We start from the raw sequence: 22078 nt of genomic DNA, 5'->3' as shown, positions 1-22078 counted from the left end.
AATAAAAAAAGGATTAACCTGATAGCTAAACGTCGCAGCAAGAAAAAAAATTAAAAACGCCAGAATTACGTTTTTTTGCTCGCCACGACATTGCATTAAAATGCAATAATAGGCGATCAAAAGAACATATCTGCACAAAGTGGTATAATTAAAAACATCAGCTCGGGGCGCAAAAAATAAGCCCTCACCCAACCCCAGAGCAAGAAAAATAGAAACGCTACGGGTATCGGACTATTGCGCAATTTTTTATTTTTTTAGCAAAGTTTGGAATTTTTTTTCACCACTTAGATGAAAAATAAACTAGACATGTTTGGTGTCTATGAACTCGTAATGACCTGGAGAATCACAATGGCAGGTCAGTTTTAGCATTTAGTGAACCTAGCAAAAAAGCAAAACAAATAAAACAAGTGTGGGATTGCACTTTTTTTGCAATTTCACCACACTTGGAATTTTCTCCCCGTTTTCTAGTACAAGACATGTTAAAGCCAAAGGTGTCGTTCAAAAGTACAGCTCGACCCGCAAAAAATAAGCCCTCACATGGCCATATTGACGGAATAATCAAAAAGTTATGGCTCTGGGAAGGAGGGGAGCAAAAAACGAAATGCAAAAACTAAAAAGGATGCGTCTTGAAGGGGTTAAGACTGACATAGACCTACAGCAGCTTTCTTCAGACTCTAGCACTGTTTTTCTGTGACATCACCACTCTGCAGACTGGCTGGATCACACATGCGCTCTACGTGACCCGGAAGTCTCTTTTTTAATAAAAATCCTATGGAGAGTTGGAACGAGTCTCCATAGCCTTTCATTGTGAAATTGATATTCATGAGCAGGCTAGACGGAATTGCGGTGACGTTACAGAAAAGAACAGTGCTGGACACATGAGAAAGTGGCGGTAGGCGAGTATATTAACCTCTTAAGCCCCGAGGGTGGTTTGCACGTTAATGACCGGGCCAATTTTTACAATTCTGACCACTGTCCCTTTATGAGGTTATAACTCTGGAATGCTTCAACGGTTCCCGGTGATTCTGACAATGTTTTCTCGAGACATATTGTACTTCATGATAGTGGTAAAATTTATTTGATATTACCTGCGTTTATTTGTGAAAAAAACAGAAATTTGGCAAAAATTTTGAAAATTTTGCAATTTTCCAACTTTGAATTTTTAGGCCCTTAAATCACAGAAATATGTCACACAAAATACTTAAGTAATATTTCCCACACGTCTACTTTACATCAGCACAATTTTGGAACCAATATTTTTTTTTTTTAGGGAGTTATAAGGGTTAAAAGTTGACCAGCAATTTCTCATTTTTACAACACCATTTTTTTTTTAGGGACCACATCACATTTGAAGTCATTTTGAGGGGTCTATATGATAAAATATAACCAAGTGTGACACCATTCTAAAAACTGCACCCCTCAAGGTGCTCAAAACCACATTCAAGAAGTTTATTAACCCTTCTGGTGCTTCACAGGAATTTTTGGAATGTGTAAAAAAAAAATGAACATTTAATTTTTTTTGTCAAAAATTTTTTAACTTCAGCTCCAATTTGTTTTATTTTACCAAGGGTAACAGGAGAAAATGGACCCCACAAGTTGTTGTACAATTTGTCCTGAGTACCCCGATACCCCATATGTGGGGGTAAACCACTGTTTGGGTGCATGGCAGAGCTCAGAAGGGAAGGAACACCATTAGACTTTTCAATGCAAAATTGGCTGGAATTGAGATGGGACACCATGTTGCTTTTGGAGGGCCCCTGATGTGCCTAAACATTGAAACCTCCCACAAGTGACACCATTTTGGAAAGTAGACCCCCTAAGGAACTTATCTAGATGTGTGGTGAGCACTTTGACCCAAAAAATGCTTCACAGAAGTTTATCATGTAGAGCCGTAAAAATAAAAAAACAATATTTTTTCACAAAAATGAACTTTTCGCCCCCAATTTTTCATTTTCCCAAGAGTACTAGAAGAAATTGTACCCCAAAAGTTGTTGTGCAATTTGTCTTGAGTACTCTGATACCCCATATGTGGGGGGTAACCACCGTTTTGGCACATGGCAGAGCTCGGAAGGGAAGGAGCGCCATTTGGAATGCAGACTTAGATGGAATGGTCTGCAGGTGTCACGTTGCATTTGCAGAGCCCCTGATGTACCTAAACAGTAGAAACCCGCCACAAGTGACCCCATATTGGAACCTAGACCCCCCAAGGAACTTATCTAGATGTGTTGTGAGAACTTTGAACTCCCAAGTATTTCACTCCAGTTTGTAACGCAGAGCCGTGAAAATAAAAAATCATTTTTTTCCTACAAAAATGTTTTTTTTAGCCCCTCAAATTTTTATTTTCCCAAGGGTAACAAGAGAAATTGGACCCCAAAAGTTGTTGTCCAATTTGTCCTGAGTACGCTGATACCCCATATGCTGGGGTAAACCCCTGTTTGGGCGCACGGGAGAGCTCGGAAGGGAAGGAGAACTGTTTTACTTTTTCAACGCAGAATTGGCTGGAATTGAGATCGGACGCCATGTCGCATTTGGAGAGCCCCTGATGTGCCTAAACAGTGGAAACCCCCAAATCTAACTGAAACCTTAACCCGAACACACCCCTAATCCCAACCCTAACCACATCCCTAACTCCAACACACCCTAACCCTAATCCCAACCATAACCCTAACCACACCCCTAACTCCAACACAACCCTAATCCCAACCATAACCCTAACCACACCCCTAACCCTGACACACCCCTAACCCTAATCCCAACCGTAAATGTAATCCAAACCCTAACCCTAGCTCCAACCCTAACCCTAGCCCTAATGGGAAAATGGAAATAAATACATTTTTAAAGTTTTTTTTATTTTTCCCTAACTAAAGGGGTGATGAAGGGGGGTTTGATTTACTTTTATAGTGGGTTTTTTTAGCGGATTTTTATGATTGGCAGCTGTCACACACCAAAAGACGCTTTTTATTGCAAAAAATATTTTTTTGCGTTACCACATTTTGAGAGCTATAATTTTTCTATATTTTGGTCCACAGAGTCATGTGAAGTCTTGTTTAATGCGGGACGAGTTGACATTTTTATTGGTAAGATTTTCGTTACATTTTTTGATCGCTTTTTATTCTGATTTTTGTGAGGCAGTATGACCAAAAACCAGCTATTCATGAATTTCTTTTTTGGGGGCGTTTATACCGTTCCGCGTTTGGTAAAATGGATAAAGCAGTTTTATTCTTCGGATCAGTACGATTACAGCGATACCTCATCTGACACTTTGCTGTGCACTGCGTCAGATCAGCGATCACACAGGCATAGCAGGGAGGCTTACCAGCGCTTGCTCTGAGCAGGCGCTGGTAAGCCACCTCCCTGCAGGACTCAGATGCAGCCCTGTGGCCATTTTGGATCCGGGCCTGCAGGGAGGAGGAGATAAGAGACCCTCGGAGCAACGCGAGCAAGATGGGAACCCTATTACCATCAGCTAAAGGAAAACATTACTAAATCCATTCATGGCCAGCAGACTGCAATTGCGAGATAATGCTTGATATATTTTTTTTTAATATCTACGGTCTCAAAATTTTGTTTTATCATTTCTATTTCATTACCTTTTTGCTGAAAAAAAAAGACTAAAATATGGCTGCAACATGTCTGTCTTTTATACTCGCACTCAATTGTCTCAGTTGTACAATAAATAACGGCCGGCGATGACGAGTTGATAAATTAACGCTCTGTAAGAAGATCGATCTTGTGCAAGCCTAGAGAGGTCCACCAGGGAATTCGCCATTACTTTGACAGTATCAAACCATCAGGTTGCTGGTCTTCCTTTTCACCTTGTTCCTTCTATTCTTCCGACATTCCGACATTCATGTCTTTTTTCAATGATTGCTCTTCATATGATGTGTCCAAAGTAGGCAAGTCGTAGCCTGGTGATCCTTGCTTCCAGTGACATTGTTTTGCTTCCTAAGCATCGTTTTATATAATTTACACTTAGAAATTTCAAAGCTGGTAATTGTCATTATTCAGGTTGGCCACTTTAAGTTTAAACTATCGGAATACAATATACTAAGTTTCTTGCTTGTATTCAAGAGATGAAAACTCTGAAAGATTCATTGCAAATCATGCATTTTTTTTTCATCCACCTAGTCCTCATGCAGATGCCTTTCAGATTAAAGCTGGGGCCATCCGACAACACATGTTGCATAACATGAACATGATTTTGCTTGTGAAATTGCATCTAATGTTTATCAATGGACCTCAGATGTAATGTGACGTGTCATAAAATCCTAACCTAATAGATTTTGGCTTGAATGTTTCTAATCGCATGCAACTTTGCTCCCAGCATAGTCAGTACAAGTTCCGTGGATGTTGATTACTTTTTATGCAAGAAAATCACAGCTTCAAAAATTCACGTGACAACAAATGGGTTAAAACTTGCACAAAAGCTTTTATACTTTGTGAATGAGCTTTGCTGTTGTGTGACTCATGTCATCGTGTGGACCAAGTCTTCAGTACATCTTTTGTTTGCAGGACTTACCATTGAATGCTGCCTCAGTAATGCATAGCTTTGGCATCAATATTTTGGAATGAGCTCTGTGGATTATTGCAAGTCAAGTCACATACAGTGGGGCAAAAAAGTATTTAGTCAGTCAGCAATAGTGCAAGTTCCACCACTTAAAAAGATGAGAGGCGTCTGTAATTTACATCATAGGTAGACCTCAACTATGGGAGACAAACTGAGAAAAAAAAATCCATAAAATCACATTGTCTGTTTTTTTAACATTTTATTTGCATATTATGGTGGAAAATAAGTATTTGGTCAGAAACAAACAATCAAGATTTCTGGCTCTCACAGACCTGTAACTTCTTCTTTAAGAGTCTCCTCTTTCCTCCACTCATTACCTGTAGTAATGGCACATTAAAACTTGCACTATTGCTGACTGACTAAATACTTTTTTGCCCCACTGTATCTTCCAGTCAACTCCCTGAGTCCAATACCTAAATCAATCAGTTGAAGTGTGGAGACAAGCATTCCACTCCAGGCCTTAGCCTTAGCATTTTACATTGCCGTTAATTAGGGACCTTAATTCACTCAATTTCTATTATACCCCTATCCCATGGCAATCCACGGAGACCACAATTTATTGAACATTTCAATTTTCCCTTTCTTCTTATAAAACCCCTTTTCCAGTGTCAGGCCCTGCTTCACATACTGGAGGAATTCTCCTCTTGACGGCGGTTCTTCCCTAATCCAATTTCGCGCTATTACCTTCCTAGCCATGTATAACAATCTGGCAATAGCTATCTTTAGGTTGTTATCCACTCCAATCTCATCCACGCATCCCAACAAGCACACAATTGGATCCCTTGGCACCGTGCATCCATATGCACCTTCCATACGACTCAAAACTACCAATCAAAAGGCAGCCAGTCTCGGACACGTCCACATCATATGAAATATATCAGCATCTGTAGATTTACACCTCGGGCATTCAGAATCATCACGCAAACCTGCCTTATATAGTACCATCGGAGACTTGTGAAACCCTGTGTATTACATAGAGCTGTGACAGTCTATACGGTTCGCTCAGTGACAGTCTTGGGACCCATTCTAGCACCGACTCCCAAGTCTCGTTATCCATTGGGCCCAGATCGCTCTCCCACTTAACTCTCGCCATTATTGGAAACCCCAATAGGAAAGTGTATAACAGGTCTTTATACAAAGTAGATATAACCCCCCCCCAGTAGTCCCTTCATTACACACATACTCCAGCACTATATCCCTTTGAATTCTAATACCTCCACTCCTATTCTGAGCTCTAAAAGCATGCCTCATCCGCAAATACTGATACTCCCCTGCAGTCCCAAGACCAAATTCCACCTGCAAGTGGGAAAATGATTTCAACTCACCTCGCTTAATTATTTGATACACGTACTGAATCCCTTTGACCTGCCATTCTGTCAGTACCCCCAGTGCCTCAAACTCCTGTAAATTATTGTTATGCCATAGCGGTGAGAATCTAGTTAAGTCCGTGATCCCACGAATATGTCTCAGCCTACCCCACAACCTGCGTATCAACAACACAGTCGGGTTTAATTTCCCCAGAGCCCCCAGGGATCCATCCTTCAAACATTGTACTACTGGCCTTCTTTTTGTCACCACTTCCATTACCGCTGTACCGCTCCAAATGACCCCTCAAGTGCCAATCTCTTTAGATGCTGACTTTTGGCTGCTAGAAAATATATTTCAGGGTTAGACAGTGCCAAGCCCCCATCTTCCTTGGGTCGCTGTAGTGTCTCCAGTTTGATACGCGGATATTGTCTCCCCCATATTAAATTCCTAAACAGAGAGTTAATCTGTCTAAATTTCCCGCGCGGTATCCAAACCAGCGCATTATGAAGAATATACAGTATTTTCGGCATCATTTTGATAAGATTCACCCTACCTACCACAGATAAAAGCAGCTTAAACCAAGCATCCACTTTTGCTTTAAGAACGCCTAAGATTGGAGTCAAATTCCTATGTATATAGTCAGTAACAGGCATAGATACCCATATTCCAAGGTACTTAAATTGGCTCGTCACCTCCAGTCGCCCATCCTCCAGTGGCGCCCCACCAGCGTCGTCCCCCTTAAACAAGATAGACTTACTCCAGTTTATCTTAAGTCCCGACACCGATCCGAATCGTTCAATAATCCCAATGGCTCCCTCCAAGGACACAACCGGGTCAGCCAGAAATAGCAGAATGTCATCCGCATACAACGCCACCCTTTCTTCAATCATCCCATATTTAAACCCAGTCACCTCATCAGACCGTCGCAGCTTAGCAGCCAGTGGTTCCACAGCCAGAGCAAACAAAAGAGGAGAGAGCGGACACCTCTGCCTCGTCCCTCTAGCCAGTTGTATGGTCCGTGATAACTCCCCGTTTACCCTAACCCTGGCCATCGGCATAGAGTACATCAGCCGAATCCAAGATATGAACTGCGGTCCAAACCCCATACTCCGCAACACCTGCCAGAGATACCCCCACTCCACACTATCGAACGCCTTATGGGCGTCTAAAGATGCAATAACTCTCTGGCTACAGTTATCAGATCTGAGTTGCAAATTCATATACAGCCTTCGTAAGTTTATCGCAGTGGACCTATCAGGCATAAAGCCAGACTGGTCTGAGTGCACCAGGCTAGAAATGACACTTGTCAACCTCATCGCCAATACCTTAGCCAGGAGTTTAACGTCTATAGTAAGCAAGGAGATTGGCCGATATGAATCCGGCTGTTTCGAGTCCTTCCCCTCCTTAGGAATCACCACTATTATGGCTTCTCGCATAGATGCCGGCAGACTTCCTCTATTCCTAGCCTCCTCCAGGACCGCCTTTAATCTAGGGATCAGCACTTCCCCCAAGTTTTTATAAATTTCGGCAGGAAATCCATCTACGCCAGGCGCCTTTCCATTAGCCATAGATTGCAATGCCCGACCCAACTCCTCCTCCGTGATGGGAGCCTCCAAATTCTCTCTATCTATGTCACTCAGCCTTGGGAGCTCCAATTCCTCAAGGAACGCCACTGTGTCCTCCATCGAACCATCCACCCGAGAGGAATATAAGTCCGCATAAAAATCCGCAAAAACCTCCAAAATCTCTGAAGTCCCAGAGACCGCCATACCGCTCCCCGACACCAGAGAGTGGACAAAGGAAGTATTTCTCTGGGCGGAAGCCACCAGCGACAGCAAATGACCCACAGATTCGCCCTCCTGGTAATAAGCCAGATTCATAAATTCCCTCTTCCTTTCAGCCTTAGGCTTGGTTCACACTACGTTAGTGCAGTCCGTTCAACATATCCGTTAAACGGACTGCACTAACGCAAGTGCCGGCACTTGCACAGCGCTAGCGCAGATGGAGCTTCTGCTAGCTCCATCTGCGCTAGCGGCGAGCTACCAGTGACGGACCCGGAAACGCTGCAGGCGGCGTCTCGGATCCGGCACTCAATGACGGCGCATCACTAGCGCACGCCCATTGTGGGCGTGCGCTAGCGATGCGCTCGCCATTGCTTGTAATGGCGGCGTTAACGGACTACGTTACACCGCGTTATGCCGCGGTGTAACGTAGTCCATTAAACGGGTTCACACAACGCAGTGTGAACCCAGCCTTACCCAGCAAAACTTCCTCCAGCTGACCCTGAGCTGCCTTTAACCTCCTCCCAGAGTACCCGTTATTATCATCTCGTCTTCAGCTATCCTCAACCCATCAATCGCCAACTTCTCTGCCTCTCTCGATTTCCGCTTACACCTGCTAATATCCCTAAACAGTAGCCCTCTTAAGTACGCCTTCATGGCTTTCCACACAGTAAGAGCGTCTACACTTCCCTCATTTATCTAAAAAAATTCTACCAACTCCTGCTTTATCTTTTCCAAGTCTATACTATGTAGCCAATAAGGGTGAATTTTCCACTCCCTCCTGCTCCCGGTCCGTGTCCCCACCGGTCGAAACTCCACTTCAACTGGACTATGGTCTGAGAGAGCCCTACGTAAATATCTCACATCCCCTACCATCGTATCCATCAAACGGTTACCCAGCGCCAAATCAATCCTGGACCTTTGTCCTTTGAGCTGGCGAGTAACATGAATACCCCCTTTCCCCAATATGTCTAACTCTCCATAAATCAATCATACCTACTTCCCGGACATAGGTCCCAAACGTAGTAATATGTCCCACTGTCCTATTCTGGGGTTTTTTGTTTTTATCCCAAAAGTCATCACATATATTATTAAGATCGCCAATATTTAGAAATGTTCAAGAAAAGCACATCCAGCCCATGAATGGCAGCGCTTCCCAGGACTCACATTCAAAGATGATATTTCATATTTTTTTATTTCATAACTTAAAATAGAAGAGATACAACGCGTTTCGGATACAGTATATATCCTTCTTCAGGTATCATAAAAACACAGTACAAATCCTACTAGTATAAAATTCAATTACACTTATATATAGTATCACACCTTTTATCCCAGTCTCAGAAACTTGATTTGGGGTGTGGACCAAGTTCAGGAAAACACCCACTGATTGATACAGCCTTGTTAACATTGATGCAAGAAAGAGAGAGAAAAAAAAAAAAAATAATAAAAATAAATAAAAAAATAAAAAAATATCAAAGGGAAAAAAAAAAAACACAAGAAGAAAAAAAAAATCACAAGAAAAAAAAAAAATCCTCTAAACTCTCTCTATGATATCATTCAATCCATTTGGAAATAATGTTCCCAAACGATATATCCAAAACGTTTCTTTCCTGTTTAAAAGAGCATTCCTGTTTGCAACTCCAGAGGGTATCTGCTCCACTGGAGTTACTTTTATGTTAAAAATTTTATTATGTTTAAGTAGTAGATGCCTTGAGAGACTATGTTTTAAAAAGCCATTTTTTGCTCTATTTCTGTGGCCATTAATGCGGGACCGCAGTGTCTGTACAGTGCGTCCCACATACTGCAAACCACAACTGCATGTGATGACATATACAACATGATCACTACTACAGGTGAGTCTTTGTGAGATTTCAAAGACATCACCAGTATTATTGCATTTAATAGTTTTAGCCCCATGATCTAGGATCCCACAGGTGCAACATTTTTTGGAGTTACATTTAAAAACTCCGGTGCCTTGAAGAACTCCACATAAAGTTTGATCCTTATTTTTATAAATGTTTTTTCTTTTTGGATCCAACTGTTTTTTTAATTTACTGGGGGCCACCAAATTTTTCAAAGTTTTACCCCTTCTATATGTAATCCCTGGTTTATCAGGGAGATGTTTTCCCAAGACAGGGTCACGCTTCAAGATGTACCAATATTTAGAAAGCACAGTTCTTATGATTTTATTGCCCCTATTGAATGTTGTCACAAAATTCAATTTCCAGCGATCATCACTTTTTTCCTTACCAGTAGTCAAAGTGTCCCCCTTCCTGGTTTTTCCTTTTAAACATTCTTCCTGTGTTTTTATTTTGTTGTCCCTATATGCACCATTTATCAAATTTTTCGGGTATCTTTTTTCTTTAAATTTTCTTTTTAAAATTTTAGACCATTTTTTCTTTATTAATTTGTGATGTAAAAAATCACAAATTAATAAAGAAAAAATGGTATTTCTTGATTTAGAGATCAGCCATAGTGGTAAAAAAATCATCACGAAATCCCACTTCAAAAAAGTGGATTCAAATGGCTTTTTAGATTTCAATAGTGCACATTACAAGAAGTGGAAGGTTAATATACCCCACAGCCAATTTTATCGCATCAGAAAGAATTGTACGAGAGAATCTGATTATGTAGCTCAGTCTAAAATTTTAAAAAGAAAATTTAAAGAAAAAAGATACCCGAAAAATTTGATAAATGGTGCATATAGGGACAACAAAATAAAAACACAGGAAGAATGTTTAAAAGGAAAAACCAGGAAGGGGGACACTTTGACTACTGGTAAGGAAAAAAGTGATGATCGCTGGAAATTGAATTTTGTGACAACATTCAATAGGGGCAATAAAATCATAAGAACTGTGCTTTCTAAATATTGGTACATCTTGAACCGTGACCCTGTCTTGGGAAAACATCTCCCTGATAAACCAGGGATTACATATAGAAGGGGTAAAACTTTGAAAAATTTGGTGGCCCCCAGTAAATTAAAAAAACAGTTGGATCCAAAAAGAAAAAACATTTATAAAAATAAGGATCAAACTTTATGTGGAGTTCTTCAAGGCACCGGAGTTTTTAAATGTAACTCCAAAAAATGTTGCACCTGTGGGATCCTAGATCATGGGGCTAAAACTATTAAATGCAATAATACTGGTGATGTCTTTGAAATCTCACAAAGACTCACCTGTAGTAGTGATCATGTTGTATATGTCATCACATGCAGTTGTGGTTTGCAGTATGTGGGACGCACTGTACAGACACTGCGGTCCCGCATTAATGGCCACAGAAATAGAGCAAAAAATGGCTTTTTAAAACATAGTCTCTCAAGGCATCTACTACTTAAACATAATAAAATTTTTAACATAAAAGTAACTCCAGTGGAGCAGATACCCTCTGGAGTTGCAAACAGGAATGCTCTTTTAAACAGGAAAGAAACGTTTTGGATATATCGTTTGGGAACATTATTTCCAAATGGATTGAATGATATCATAGAGAGAGTTTAGAGGATTTTTTTTTTTTCTTGTGATTTTTTTTTTCTTCTTGTGTTTTTTTTTTTTTTTTTCCCTTTGATATATTTTTTTATTTATTTTTATTATTTTTTTTTATTTCTCTCTCTTTCTTGCATCAATGTTAACAAGGCTGTATCAATCAGTGGGTGTTTTCCTGAACTTGGTCCACACCCCAAATCAAGTTTCTGAGACTGGGATAAAAGGTGTGATACTATATATAAGTGTAATTGAATTTTATACTAGTAGGATTTGTACTGTGTTTTTATGATACCTGAAAAAGGATATATACTGTATCCGAAACGCGTTGTATCTCTTCTATTTTAAGTTATGAAATAAAAAAATATGAAATATCATCTTTGAATGTGAGTCCTGGGAAGCGCTGCCATTCATGGGCTGGATGTGCTTTTCTTGAACTACTTATCCTGTGTGAGCCTTACTCTGGCTCTCTCACTTGGATCCACCCGAGGCAAGCTGCAAGCCCTGTATATTGAAAAGTATCTCAGAGGGAATTTGGAGGATACACGATCTAAAGCCATTTTAGTCTTTTATCAGGTGAGTGCATAAAATTGTGCATCCTTTAAAGACTATAATATTGTGTTTACGCACTTAGGGCGCCGCGATTTGTCTGTTCTTCTCTCCCAAACAGGTTTTTTTTTTAATATTTAGAAATGGTAACCCCAACGCTCTACCCTCTCCAGCACTTCTCTTATTTTCTTGCTTGAGTATGAGGGCGGAATATACATTGCCGCTATACACATCAACACTCCATTAATTTTACATTTCACCACCACATACTGACCATCCACATCCTCCTTTACCGCTACCTCCTCATACTGCACCCCCGCAGGTATTAACACAGACACACCCCGAGAGTACGTAGAGAAAGTAGAATGATACGCCCTCTGTATCCAGCGCCTATTCAATACATTCACCCTCTCCCGCACTAAATGTGTCTCCAGCAAACATATCATTGAGACCTTCTGTTCTCGAACATACTGCAACCCTGCCGTCCATCGTGTTTTATCCGCCAGACCTCTCACATTCCAACTCAATATTTTAATTCCATCCCCCATCATGTGGCTCATCATTCCTCATAATATCCAATTTCCCAAGTATGAGCTGTCCCAACCCTCCCGCCCCCCTACCCCTTCCCAACTTGCCCCCCTAACCCCCCCAATGTAGCACATTCTTCCTCTCATCAAGAGTGGGAATCCACTGCCCACTGCAAACACTCTCCCTTACTTAACCCTCTCCGTTCGCGTCCCGCTGCCATGGCAATCATAATTTCCCCCAACTTTTCACTTTATTATATGTTAACATTCCAACTTATATGAACATATAGAAAAAGTACCAAACCAATTTACAGTACCCGGCATAGCCCTCCTCCCCCATACTTAGTAGACGGTACTGTCCCTTCTGGCCAGTCCCTCAACTTGGCCCAGCAAAACCCTCAGCAGTTGCTCAACTCTTAAACCAATGCTAACAAGCGCAGAACCCTCTGCCAGCGACAGAGAAAACAATTCCCAACCAGATCTCGCCGAAATGTCAGTCGCCCATTCCCTTAAGCTTTTTCTCATTAGTATCAAGCCACTGGGTAGCGTCCTCCGGTGTCAGGAAAAAGTGGGTCTTATTAAAAGCCACCAGTCTCAGCTTTGCGGGAAACATCACCGAATACTGCACTCCCAACTCCCTCAATCGTCGCTTGACTCCAGTAAACTTCATCCGCTGCTTCTGAACCGCAGCGGAATAATCCAGAGTGTTACAGAACCCCCAGCACCAAGAATATGTTATGCAGTATATATTATGTATAATAGGTTCCATGTGAAATGCATCAGTCCACAGGCTGCGCCCCTGGGCAGAGAGGACACGATATCCCCCTTCTGTCCTCCCCCACCCTTGTAATTCCCACAGTAAATATCAGCAGGCTCCGGCCCCCTGCGGCTATTGTAATGTATGTCTGGCCTGCTTTTTCTATTGGCCTGCCCTGTGTATCTGTGTTATATATTCTGTGTGCTGTGAAGAAAGTGTGTTCTTTTAGACTGGAAATACGTGGAGTAGCAGTCAGCTTTTATATGTTCTCACGTAATCAAGGAATTCCAGCCAGCGTCCTTCATTCAGAATCCAGCAAAAGCAGAGTGGACCTCCTGAAACACGGGGGGTGCTGAAAGAGGTACTACAGCACAGTAGACCCCGTTACACGGATAAATGGCGATTTTTTGACCTCCAGCCGTCAGATCCTCCATCTCTCTAGCCTTTCTAAGGATAATGTCTCTGTCCCTGTAGTTTAGTATTTTGGCAAGCATGGTACGGGGATTCGCTCCTGGGGCAGGGGGCTGCGGTGGGACCCTATGAGCCCATTCAACAGCAAAAACTTTTGTCAACACTGTGCTCCCAATTTTCTCCAGCAGCCAGTTTTCAACAAATTCTGTGGGATTTCTCCCCTCAGTCTTTTCAGGCAGCCCCACTATACGTATATTATTCCTTCTGCATCTATTTTCCAGATCCTCATTTTTGGCTGCGAGCTCAGCTATTGCTTGGGCGAACTTCTTCTCAGCTTTTTGTAATTTCACTATGTGATCTTCTGCCGTGCTCACCCTCTTCTCCACCACTCCTATACGTTTGTCCATTTTTTGCAGGGCCGCATTAATCTGTGCCGTGTCCCCTTTAACCTCCTGCATCTGCTTGGCTAGGGAATTTAGGGATTGCTGGCATGAAGAGATCAGTGTGATAACATCCCTAAGGGTCGGCTCCTCTTCCTGCAATATGCCTTCAGGTCCCCCACTAGCCCCCGCCATGCTGCCTCTCTCCTTCCCCCTCTGTACCTCATGCTGCTCAGCCATGCCTGTAACCTCCTCCTCCTTGTCAGCTCCAGCTCCGGATCCTTGTTCTGCATCTGCAGCTTCCACCCTGGCATACTGCTGCAGCTTCGCTGCCACCTCCATGCGTCGCTGACATGCTGCATTCTCCCTGTCAGCGTCTTCTCTGACCTCGGCGCCATCTTGGCCGGCTCCTGCATCTCTGATGCCCGCGTCTTTCTGCCGCCTCCTGGTCATTGCTGCCGAATCGGCACCGCCGCTCAGCACCGCTGTGTTCTCCGGAACTTCAGCCAGCCGGAATTTGGTAAATATACCCGAAGATCGGGGTTAATTTAGGATTTTTTGTCCTTCTGGCAGCAGGAGCGCTCTTCCCTGCGTCCGCTCACATGGCCAGCTAGGACACGCCCCCCCTCCATGGGTATTTTCAAGAAACAAGCAGCAATGAATGTTGCAGACAGAAAATTGCAAACTGCCACTGTAGTGACCAGTACGCTCGTGAACAGTGCGTTGCAGTCACCAGTAAGTTATGCCCAGCCCTTAAGTTAGGCGGGCTCTCATCGCTTCAGAAATGCCAACCGTGGACGCTATATGTGGTTTAGGTACACTGTGGCTCAGAAGGGAGGGGGCATTTGGATCTGGATTTAGGAATGGAGAAATTGCTGAATTTCTTTTGAGGGGTGAGGAGTTATTTCACTTTTCCAGATCTTTTGTACTGCCAGTAACATGGAAGCCAAATATATTTCCATTAACAGATGACAGACCTGAGTGGGGACTTGCTTTTTAATGGACTGATTTGAAGCTTTTATTGGGAACATTTAGGGTTTCGATCTAACGCTCTTAGTGCCATGACTCAGATGAAACCTCCGAGGGATCCATTCACTATGAGGCAGCAGAGTTACTCCAAACTCAGTCTCCCATTTTTGCTGGGTATATAATCTAATACTATTCTAAGGGATAATTCTCTAAGGGATAATTCCGTCTTATATGGCCGGCTATTTGAGTCCATGCCTTACGGTTATTCATTTCAATCATCTTGACGGGTATGCATTTTTTTGTATTGATCTATGTACATTATATTTTTTTGCCAAGTGCTGTTATATTATTATGTGAATGCATAATTCTATCTATAACATCAGTCTATATATTCTGGGGTAGTTTGGTCTTGGAGACCCTGTTGTACATTTTTAATTGTTTTTAGACTAATTTTTTTCCTGTTTTTTGTCCAATAAAATTATACGTTTTATATTACATAACTCTGTACTCCATCTGGCTTCTGTTCAAAGGTGTCCTTTTTAGAAGTGCACAAAACTGTGGCCGACGGCACTTTTATGCAATCCCAAAGAGACTGACACCGCCAGATAACAGGTAAGACAGCGTCCACAGTGCCTCCATCTGCCTCATTATAGGGAATCTTCCGCAAGAGGTACTGTCTGAATCACGAATTTCAGAGATTGACACAGATATCCCTTTGTAAGCGTTCAGCGCAGAGCACAGGATAAATGTTCGCCAAGACTTACTTCGAACTTTGGGAGGCAAAATGAAAAGAAAAATCAACAGAATAAGAAGAATTGGTTTTATTTTTTACGCTGGTATAAGTGATTATGCGACTTTATTCTTTGGGTCGGGGCGATTACAGCGATACCAGATTTATATGGGTTATGTTTGGCTGCTGTCACACACTAAAAGATGTTTATGGAGCTGTATGGTGGCTCATTTGTCGGCGATGCGAGCATTTCCGGCCGCGCGTTTGACAGCGGCATTTAACTAATTAATAGCGGCAGGTGGAACGCGATTACACCTGCCGCTATTGCGCACACATGTCAGCTGTACAAAAGAGCTGACATGTCGTGACTTTGATGTGGGCTCAGTGCCGGAGCCCACATCAAAGGGGGAGACACGACATGCACGGTACTAGTACGGCGCATGTCGTGAAGGGGTTAACATTGGTTACGCAGGACATGCGGAAGTACAATACAGACCAAAAGTTTGGATACACCTTCTCATTTAAAGATTTTTTTGTATTTTCATGACTATGAAAATTGTACATTCACACTGAAGGCATCAAAACTATGAATTAACACATGTGGAGTTATATACTTAACAAAAAGTGTGAAATAACTGAAATTATGTCTTATATTCTAGGTTCTTCAAAGTAGCCACCTTTTTCTTTGGTGACTGCTTTGCACACTCTTGGCATTCTCTCGATGAGCTTCAAGAGGTAGTCACCGGGAATGGTTTTAACTTCACAGGTGTGCCCTGTCAGGTTTAATAAGTGGGATTTCTTGCCTTATAAATGGGATTGGAACCATCAGTTGTATTGTGCAGAAGTCTGGTGGATACACAGCTAATAATCCTACTGAATAGACTGTTAGAATTTGTATTATGGCAACAAAAAAGCAGCTAAGTAAAGAAAAAAGAGAGGCCTTCTTTAATTTAAGAAATGAAGGTCCGTCAGTCCGAAAAATTGGGAAAACTTTGAAAGTCTCCCCAAGTGCAGTGGCAAAAACCATCAAGCGCTACAAAGAAACTGGCTCACATGAGGACCGCCACAGGAAAGGAAAACCAAGAGTCACCTCTGCTTCTGAGGATAAGTTTATCCGAGTCACCAGCCTAAGAAATTGCAGGTTAACAGCAGCTCAGATTAGAGACCAGGTCAATGCCACACAGAGTTCTAGCAGCAGACACATCTCTACAACAACTGTTAAGAGGAGACTTTGTGCAGCAGGCCTTCATGGTAAAATAGCTGCTAGGAAACCACTGCTAAGGACAGGCAACAAGCAGAAGAGACTTGTTTGGGCTAAAAAACACAAGGAATGAACATTAGACCAGTGGAAATCTGTGCTTTGGTCTGATGAGTCCAAATTTGAGATCTTTGGTTCCAACCACCGTGTCTTTGTGCAACGCAGAAAAGGTGAGCAGATGGACTCTACATGCCTGGTTCCCACCGTGAAGCATGGAGGAGGAGGTGTGATGGTGTGGGGGTGCTTTGCTGGTGACACTGTTGGGGATTTATTCAAAATTGAAGGCATACTAAACCAGCATGGCTACCACAGCATCTTGCAGCGGAATGCTATTCCATCCGGTTTGCGTTTAGTTGGACCATCATTTATTTTTCAACAGGACAATGACCCAAAACACACCTCCAGGCTGTGTAAGGGCTATTTGACCAAGAAAGAGAGTGATGGGGTGCTACGCCAGATGACCTGGCCTCCACAGTCACCAGACCTGAACCCAATCGAGATGGTTTGGGGTGATCTGGACCGCAGCGTGAAGGCAAAAGGGCCAACAAGTGCTAAGCATCTCTGGGAACTCCTTCAAGATTGTTGGAAGACCATTCCTGGTGACAACCTCTTGAAGCTCATCAAGAGAATGCCAAGAGTGTGTAAAGCAGTCATCAAAGCAAAAGGTGGCTACACATGTGGAATTATATACTGTATTTTCTGGCGTATAAGACTACTTTTTAACCCTTGAAAATCTTCTCAAAAGTCGGGTATCGTCTTATACGCCAGGTGTCGTCTTATGGGGCAGGTGCAGAGTAATCTGCGGTCGCCGCATATTGTGGGGGGAGCGACCCCAATGACAAGGAGAGGGGGCACCTCACCGGGAAGGTGTAAGTGAAGCAGAGGCAGAGAAGGAGATAATAGGATACAAGGGTGAGCCAGATTAGTGAAAGAGAAGTGTTTTTCTAGGCACAGCATTGCTTTTTTGCATACCCCTGGCATCCCAGACGCTGACAGTTTGCTTCACTTACACCTTCCTGGTGAGGAGCTCCCTCACCTCGTCATCGGGACCACTCCCCCCCACTATATACTTCGACTGCAGATTGCTCCGCACCCACCCTATAAGACGACACCCGGCATATAAGACAACCCCCGACTTTTGAGAAGATTTTATATTTTAACTGGAAAAGTTGGGGGTCGTCTTATACGCCCAGTCGTCTTATACGTCGGAAAATACGGTACTTAACAAAAAAGTGTGAAACAATTGAAATTATGTCTTATATTCTAGGTTCTTCAAAGTGTGAATGTACAATTTTCATAGTCATGAAAATACAGAAAGACCTTTAAATGAGAAGGTTTATCCAAACTTTTGGTCTGCACTGTATGTGGATGCGTCGTTTTGACTAACCCGCCGTCCGCACAAAACGCATCTTGTTGCATTCCTATGCGGTTGGTGGGCGCGTCAAAACAATGCATCCGCATACATCCGCATGTCCTCCGTACCCAATGTTAAAGATAGGTACGCAGGACGCATGCAGAAGTATGCGGAAGTAGGCGGGGCTTAACGGAGGATGTACGCAGCCCTCTGCAAAACCCCCGAACGCAAATGTGAACTTAGGGCTTAGGGAGTGAGGTGATACCCTCTCTTGGCTTTGGTGTCATAAATTGCTTATTTTGGACTGATAGCGAATTTAGATTGTGAGCCCCATTGGGGACAGTGATGATAATGTGTGCAAACTGTAAAGCGCTGCGGAATATGTTAGCGCTATATAAAAATAAAGATTATTATTATTATTATTATTATTATTAAATATCTTTCGTTAACATATTGTTTCAAGGCAGTCTGTTCAGGCCCAGACAATATGTAAAGGCAAGCTTTAGATTATTTGGCATTAGGGAAAAGATTAATAACACAATCCTTGGGATGATGGGGAGGTAATATTACTGCCTCTTTTTTTCTGAGAACACATCTCCGAAGTCTTTCAGGTACCCCAGCAGACCCTTGAAATTAGCGGAGCATGTTTGTACAGATTTTAGACATTTCTTGTAACAATTGGGGCTCCATTTAACAATTTCCTTCTGACACCAATCAATAACAGGATTGTGAAGAAGCAGCCATGGAAGTCCCAGTACCAACCTAGCAGGTAAAATATCCAAAACAAAACAGGAGATAAATTCAGAGTGAAGGTTCCCACTTGGAGCATGAAATCCACCATTACCCCCTTGACCAAATGTCAGACTAATGGTGTCTTGTCAATGTAGAAAATTTGAAAGTGTATTTCCAAACGAACTGCCCCGAATTATATTTTAGAACCAGTCCCAAATGAATATAGTTAGCAACAGACCCACAGTAATTGAACATCAATGCTGATAACACCTGGCTCTTTAAGGATAACACCATATTCATCAGTACTTTATCAGTGGAAGAGTAAAGTATCTGGGAGTCTGGGTGACCTCTGCAGCCATCACCCGGACAGTTTGCTTGGCTGAGGACGAGTTGGACAATTCTTGACAAAATATCCAGTGAGACCATAGTACAGACAGAGTTCAAGATATTGTCTACATTTTCTCTCCACAGCATGAAGACTGGCAACTCTAACTGCCAATGGCTCTACCTCCGATAAATGGACCTGCTAATGGGAAGTATAACTGGCAGCCTGCAGTACACCACATCTCTCAAGGATTCTGCGGTCCATTCATATGCTGAAACTCAGTACAGTTGTCCTTAGCCATGCATCCCCCCATGCCAGGTTACTGAGCTATGCCTCAGTGACCTGGATTATGTTGGGTTCATCATCATAGATCAGACCTAAAGAGTCAAAAAAGCGTCCACAGAAGAACGTTCTGCGGCTTGTGGGGACAAGCAAAATGCCGAGGTCTGAGAATTAGCTCGTGGTAAGGACATGATTAATCCCACCCACTGGAACGGAGCATCTGATGACCAGAGACACAGGGTAAAAAAGTAACCTATAGCTTTCCCTAAACGTTTTTTCTCTCGAAAATTTATAAGAGACGGCAATTACAGGTTCAAGAGAGACCAACTGTCCATCAAAGGTATTGACGTCACAGCCACTGCCAGCAGCGGAGAGATATAGGAAGTTTTCAAACCATTTATCTGACCCTGCAGAATATATTGCGATTCTGACATTCCTTAGTCACCTGCATCAGATTCAGCACCTGGTCAAGGAGCGTGTGAACAGGATCCACACTGACAAAAAGACAAAATGTAAGGCCAGCCGTAATGATATGGAGTCACTTCTTATGGACAAGCCGTGAGTTGGGATAGTCAAGGAGTGAGAGGTCAATAGAAAAGAGGGTATGTCATAAACAAAGGGAAGAAACAAAAGCGTAGTCAGGTAACGGTAAGAAGTCAAAATACCAGGAAGACAGCGTATCAAAGCAAAGGGGCTAAACAAATGGATGGTCAGAACAAGGTCCAAGGTCAGCCAGCGATGAACAAGCAAAGCACACAGAACACAAACCACACTGAGCTGAAGCTACAGCTTGCAGTTATCTGATCCAATGGTCCAAAGGAAATAGGTTGGTAACCTGGAAATAATTAAAACGGTTGTCCACCCCTAAATCTTTAATGTAATAGTATAAATTATACTTACATTACTGCTCCCCCAACCCTTTTTTTCTTGTCTGCCCTATGACAAAATCACTGGCAAAATGCTGAGTGGGGTTAATCGGCCATGTAATAGGCTGTGTTTTTGTGGACAGCTGACGTGTGTGGGTGGGACCAAAACATCCAACACCGCGGAGACACCATGACGTGTTTCTCAACGCAGTGATCCAGAACACTGCCCCCATCCCTTATGGAAGTATGCAAATGCATGTAGAAAAGCCGCAGAGACACCATCACGTGTTTCTCAACGCAAGCAATAAATAGCCGGGTCTTTCACCAGGAAGGAACAACGACGGGAAGGGCAGCATCCAAAAGGAAAACCACCTATGCCAAAACATGGTATCCATCCACAGACAGCTGTTTCGGGAGTGTTCCTTTTACCAGGCACTGCTCCTAATAGCCAGTTTCCTACTCCACACTGATGAGGGGCAAATTCCCCGAAACAGCTGTCTGTGGATGGATACCATTGGCATAGGTGGTTTTCCTTTTAGATGCTGCCCTTCCCGTGATTGTTCCTTCCCGGTGAAAGACCTGGCTATTTATTGCTTGCGTTGAGAAACACGTGATGGTGTCTCCGCGGCTTTTCTACATGCATTTGCATATTTCCCATAAGGGATGGGGGCAGTGTTCTGGATCACTGCGTTGAGAAACACGTGATGGTGTCTCCGCGGTGTTGGATGTTTTGATCTCCCCGGGGTCATTCATCCTTATGTTTATAGTCCTTTTAACAGGCACTGCTCCTAATAGCCGGTTTCCTATGTCCTGTGTCTCCGCGGCTTTTCTACGTGTGTGGGTGGGAAGCGGTCCACCATATCTCCAACTCTGGGTGTTATCTAGAAGGTAAATAGGCAGCCTTCTGACTAATTGAGTATGCTGTGTACTCTGGATTTATTTTGTTTGCACTGGTTTATGAAGCCTGTTTTAATAAACCAGTTGAAAATTTACAACAGAAAGTATTCCTGTGACTACCTTTTTAAGCAACTGAGTGTGCCGATCTAGCACAGCCCAGATACCTTCACCGGTCTCTGTACTGTTTCTGGCCAGAAGAGCATATGACCGTTGTAGTAAGTTACTGATGGCAGAGGAGCACAATTTTGCTGTGACCATTGACTTATATTCAGCAATGATATGTCCGAGTGGAGAGAACAGACTGTATAGAGAATTCCTGAGATTTTTTTTTTGTGTGGGAAAAAAGTGTCAATTGTGCCCATTTAACTATTCCACTAAAAATGTTGAAAAAAATAAAATAAAATCCAAAACAATCCATTTAATAAAAAATACAGTAGAATTGTACCAACCAGTGACCGAGTAAAATTTAGAGGCTGTAACTCACCTGGGTGGTTATCTGTACAAATCTCTTTACACCTCTCATCACCCCTCACATATGTCTCTGTAGTATTAATATTGGTCAGATCTTTACCCTAAAACAAATATAGTAAACGTTACCGACAGACGGAGAAGTCACATCTATGATCAGCTCTAATCCTGCCATCTCCACCGTTCTCATTATACAAGTTTAAAACATATAATACTGGTGGATAAAACAAGACTGAGCACAAGACCTTCACAACCGTCTACACATCATAGGGGAGATCTCATGACACCTTCAATACATCTACCTGATAATCCTGAGAAACCTTGGGCTCTTCTTGTCTACAGTCCTGTGGAAGAGGAGGACATCTCTCTGATGTTCTTCTCTTACTGGATAGAACTGAAGGAAACACATACAGGGACTGAATTCATTCTTTACATACA

General features: G+C 42.6%; 1 protein-coding gene across 1 annotated transcript in view; it reads right to left on the bottom strand.

Annotated features, from left to right (window-relative positions):
* LOC138663759 (oocyte zinc finger protein XlCOF8.4-like) overlaps positions 1–22078 on the bottom strand; it is a 36901-nt gene that overhangs the window by 3717 nt on the left and 11106 nt on the right. The window contains exons 5-6 of the mRNA XM_069750087.1: positions 21943–22034; positions 21657–21744 (exon numbers count right to left, since the gene is read on the bottom strand). Coding sequence (XP_069606188.1) covers positions 21657–21744; positions 21943–22034 — 180 coding nt within the window. The remainder of the gene's footprint in view (positions 1–21656; positions 21745–21942; positions 22035–22078) is intronic.

The sequence above is a fragment of the Ranitomeya imitator genome, chromosome 2, assembly GCF_032444005.1.
Source record: "Ranitomeya imitator isolate aRanImi1 chromosome 2, aRanImi1.pri, whole genome shotgun sequence".
Lineage (NCBI taxonomy): Eukaryota > Metazoa > Chordata > Amphibia > Anura > Dendrobatidae > Ranitomeya > Ranitomeya imitator.
This window is presented reverse-complemented; position numbering and strand designations above follow the sequence as displayed.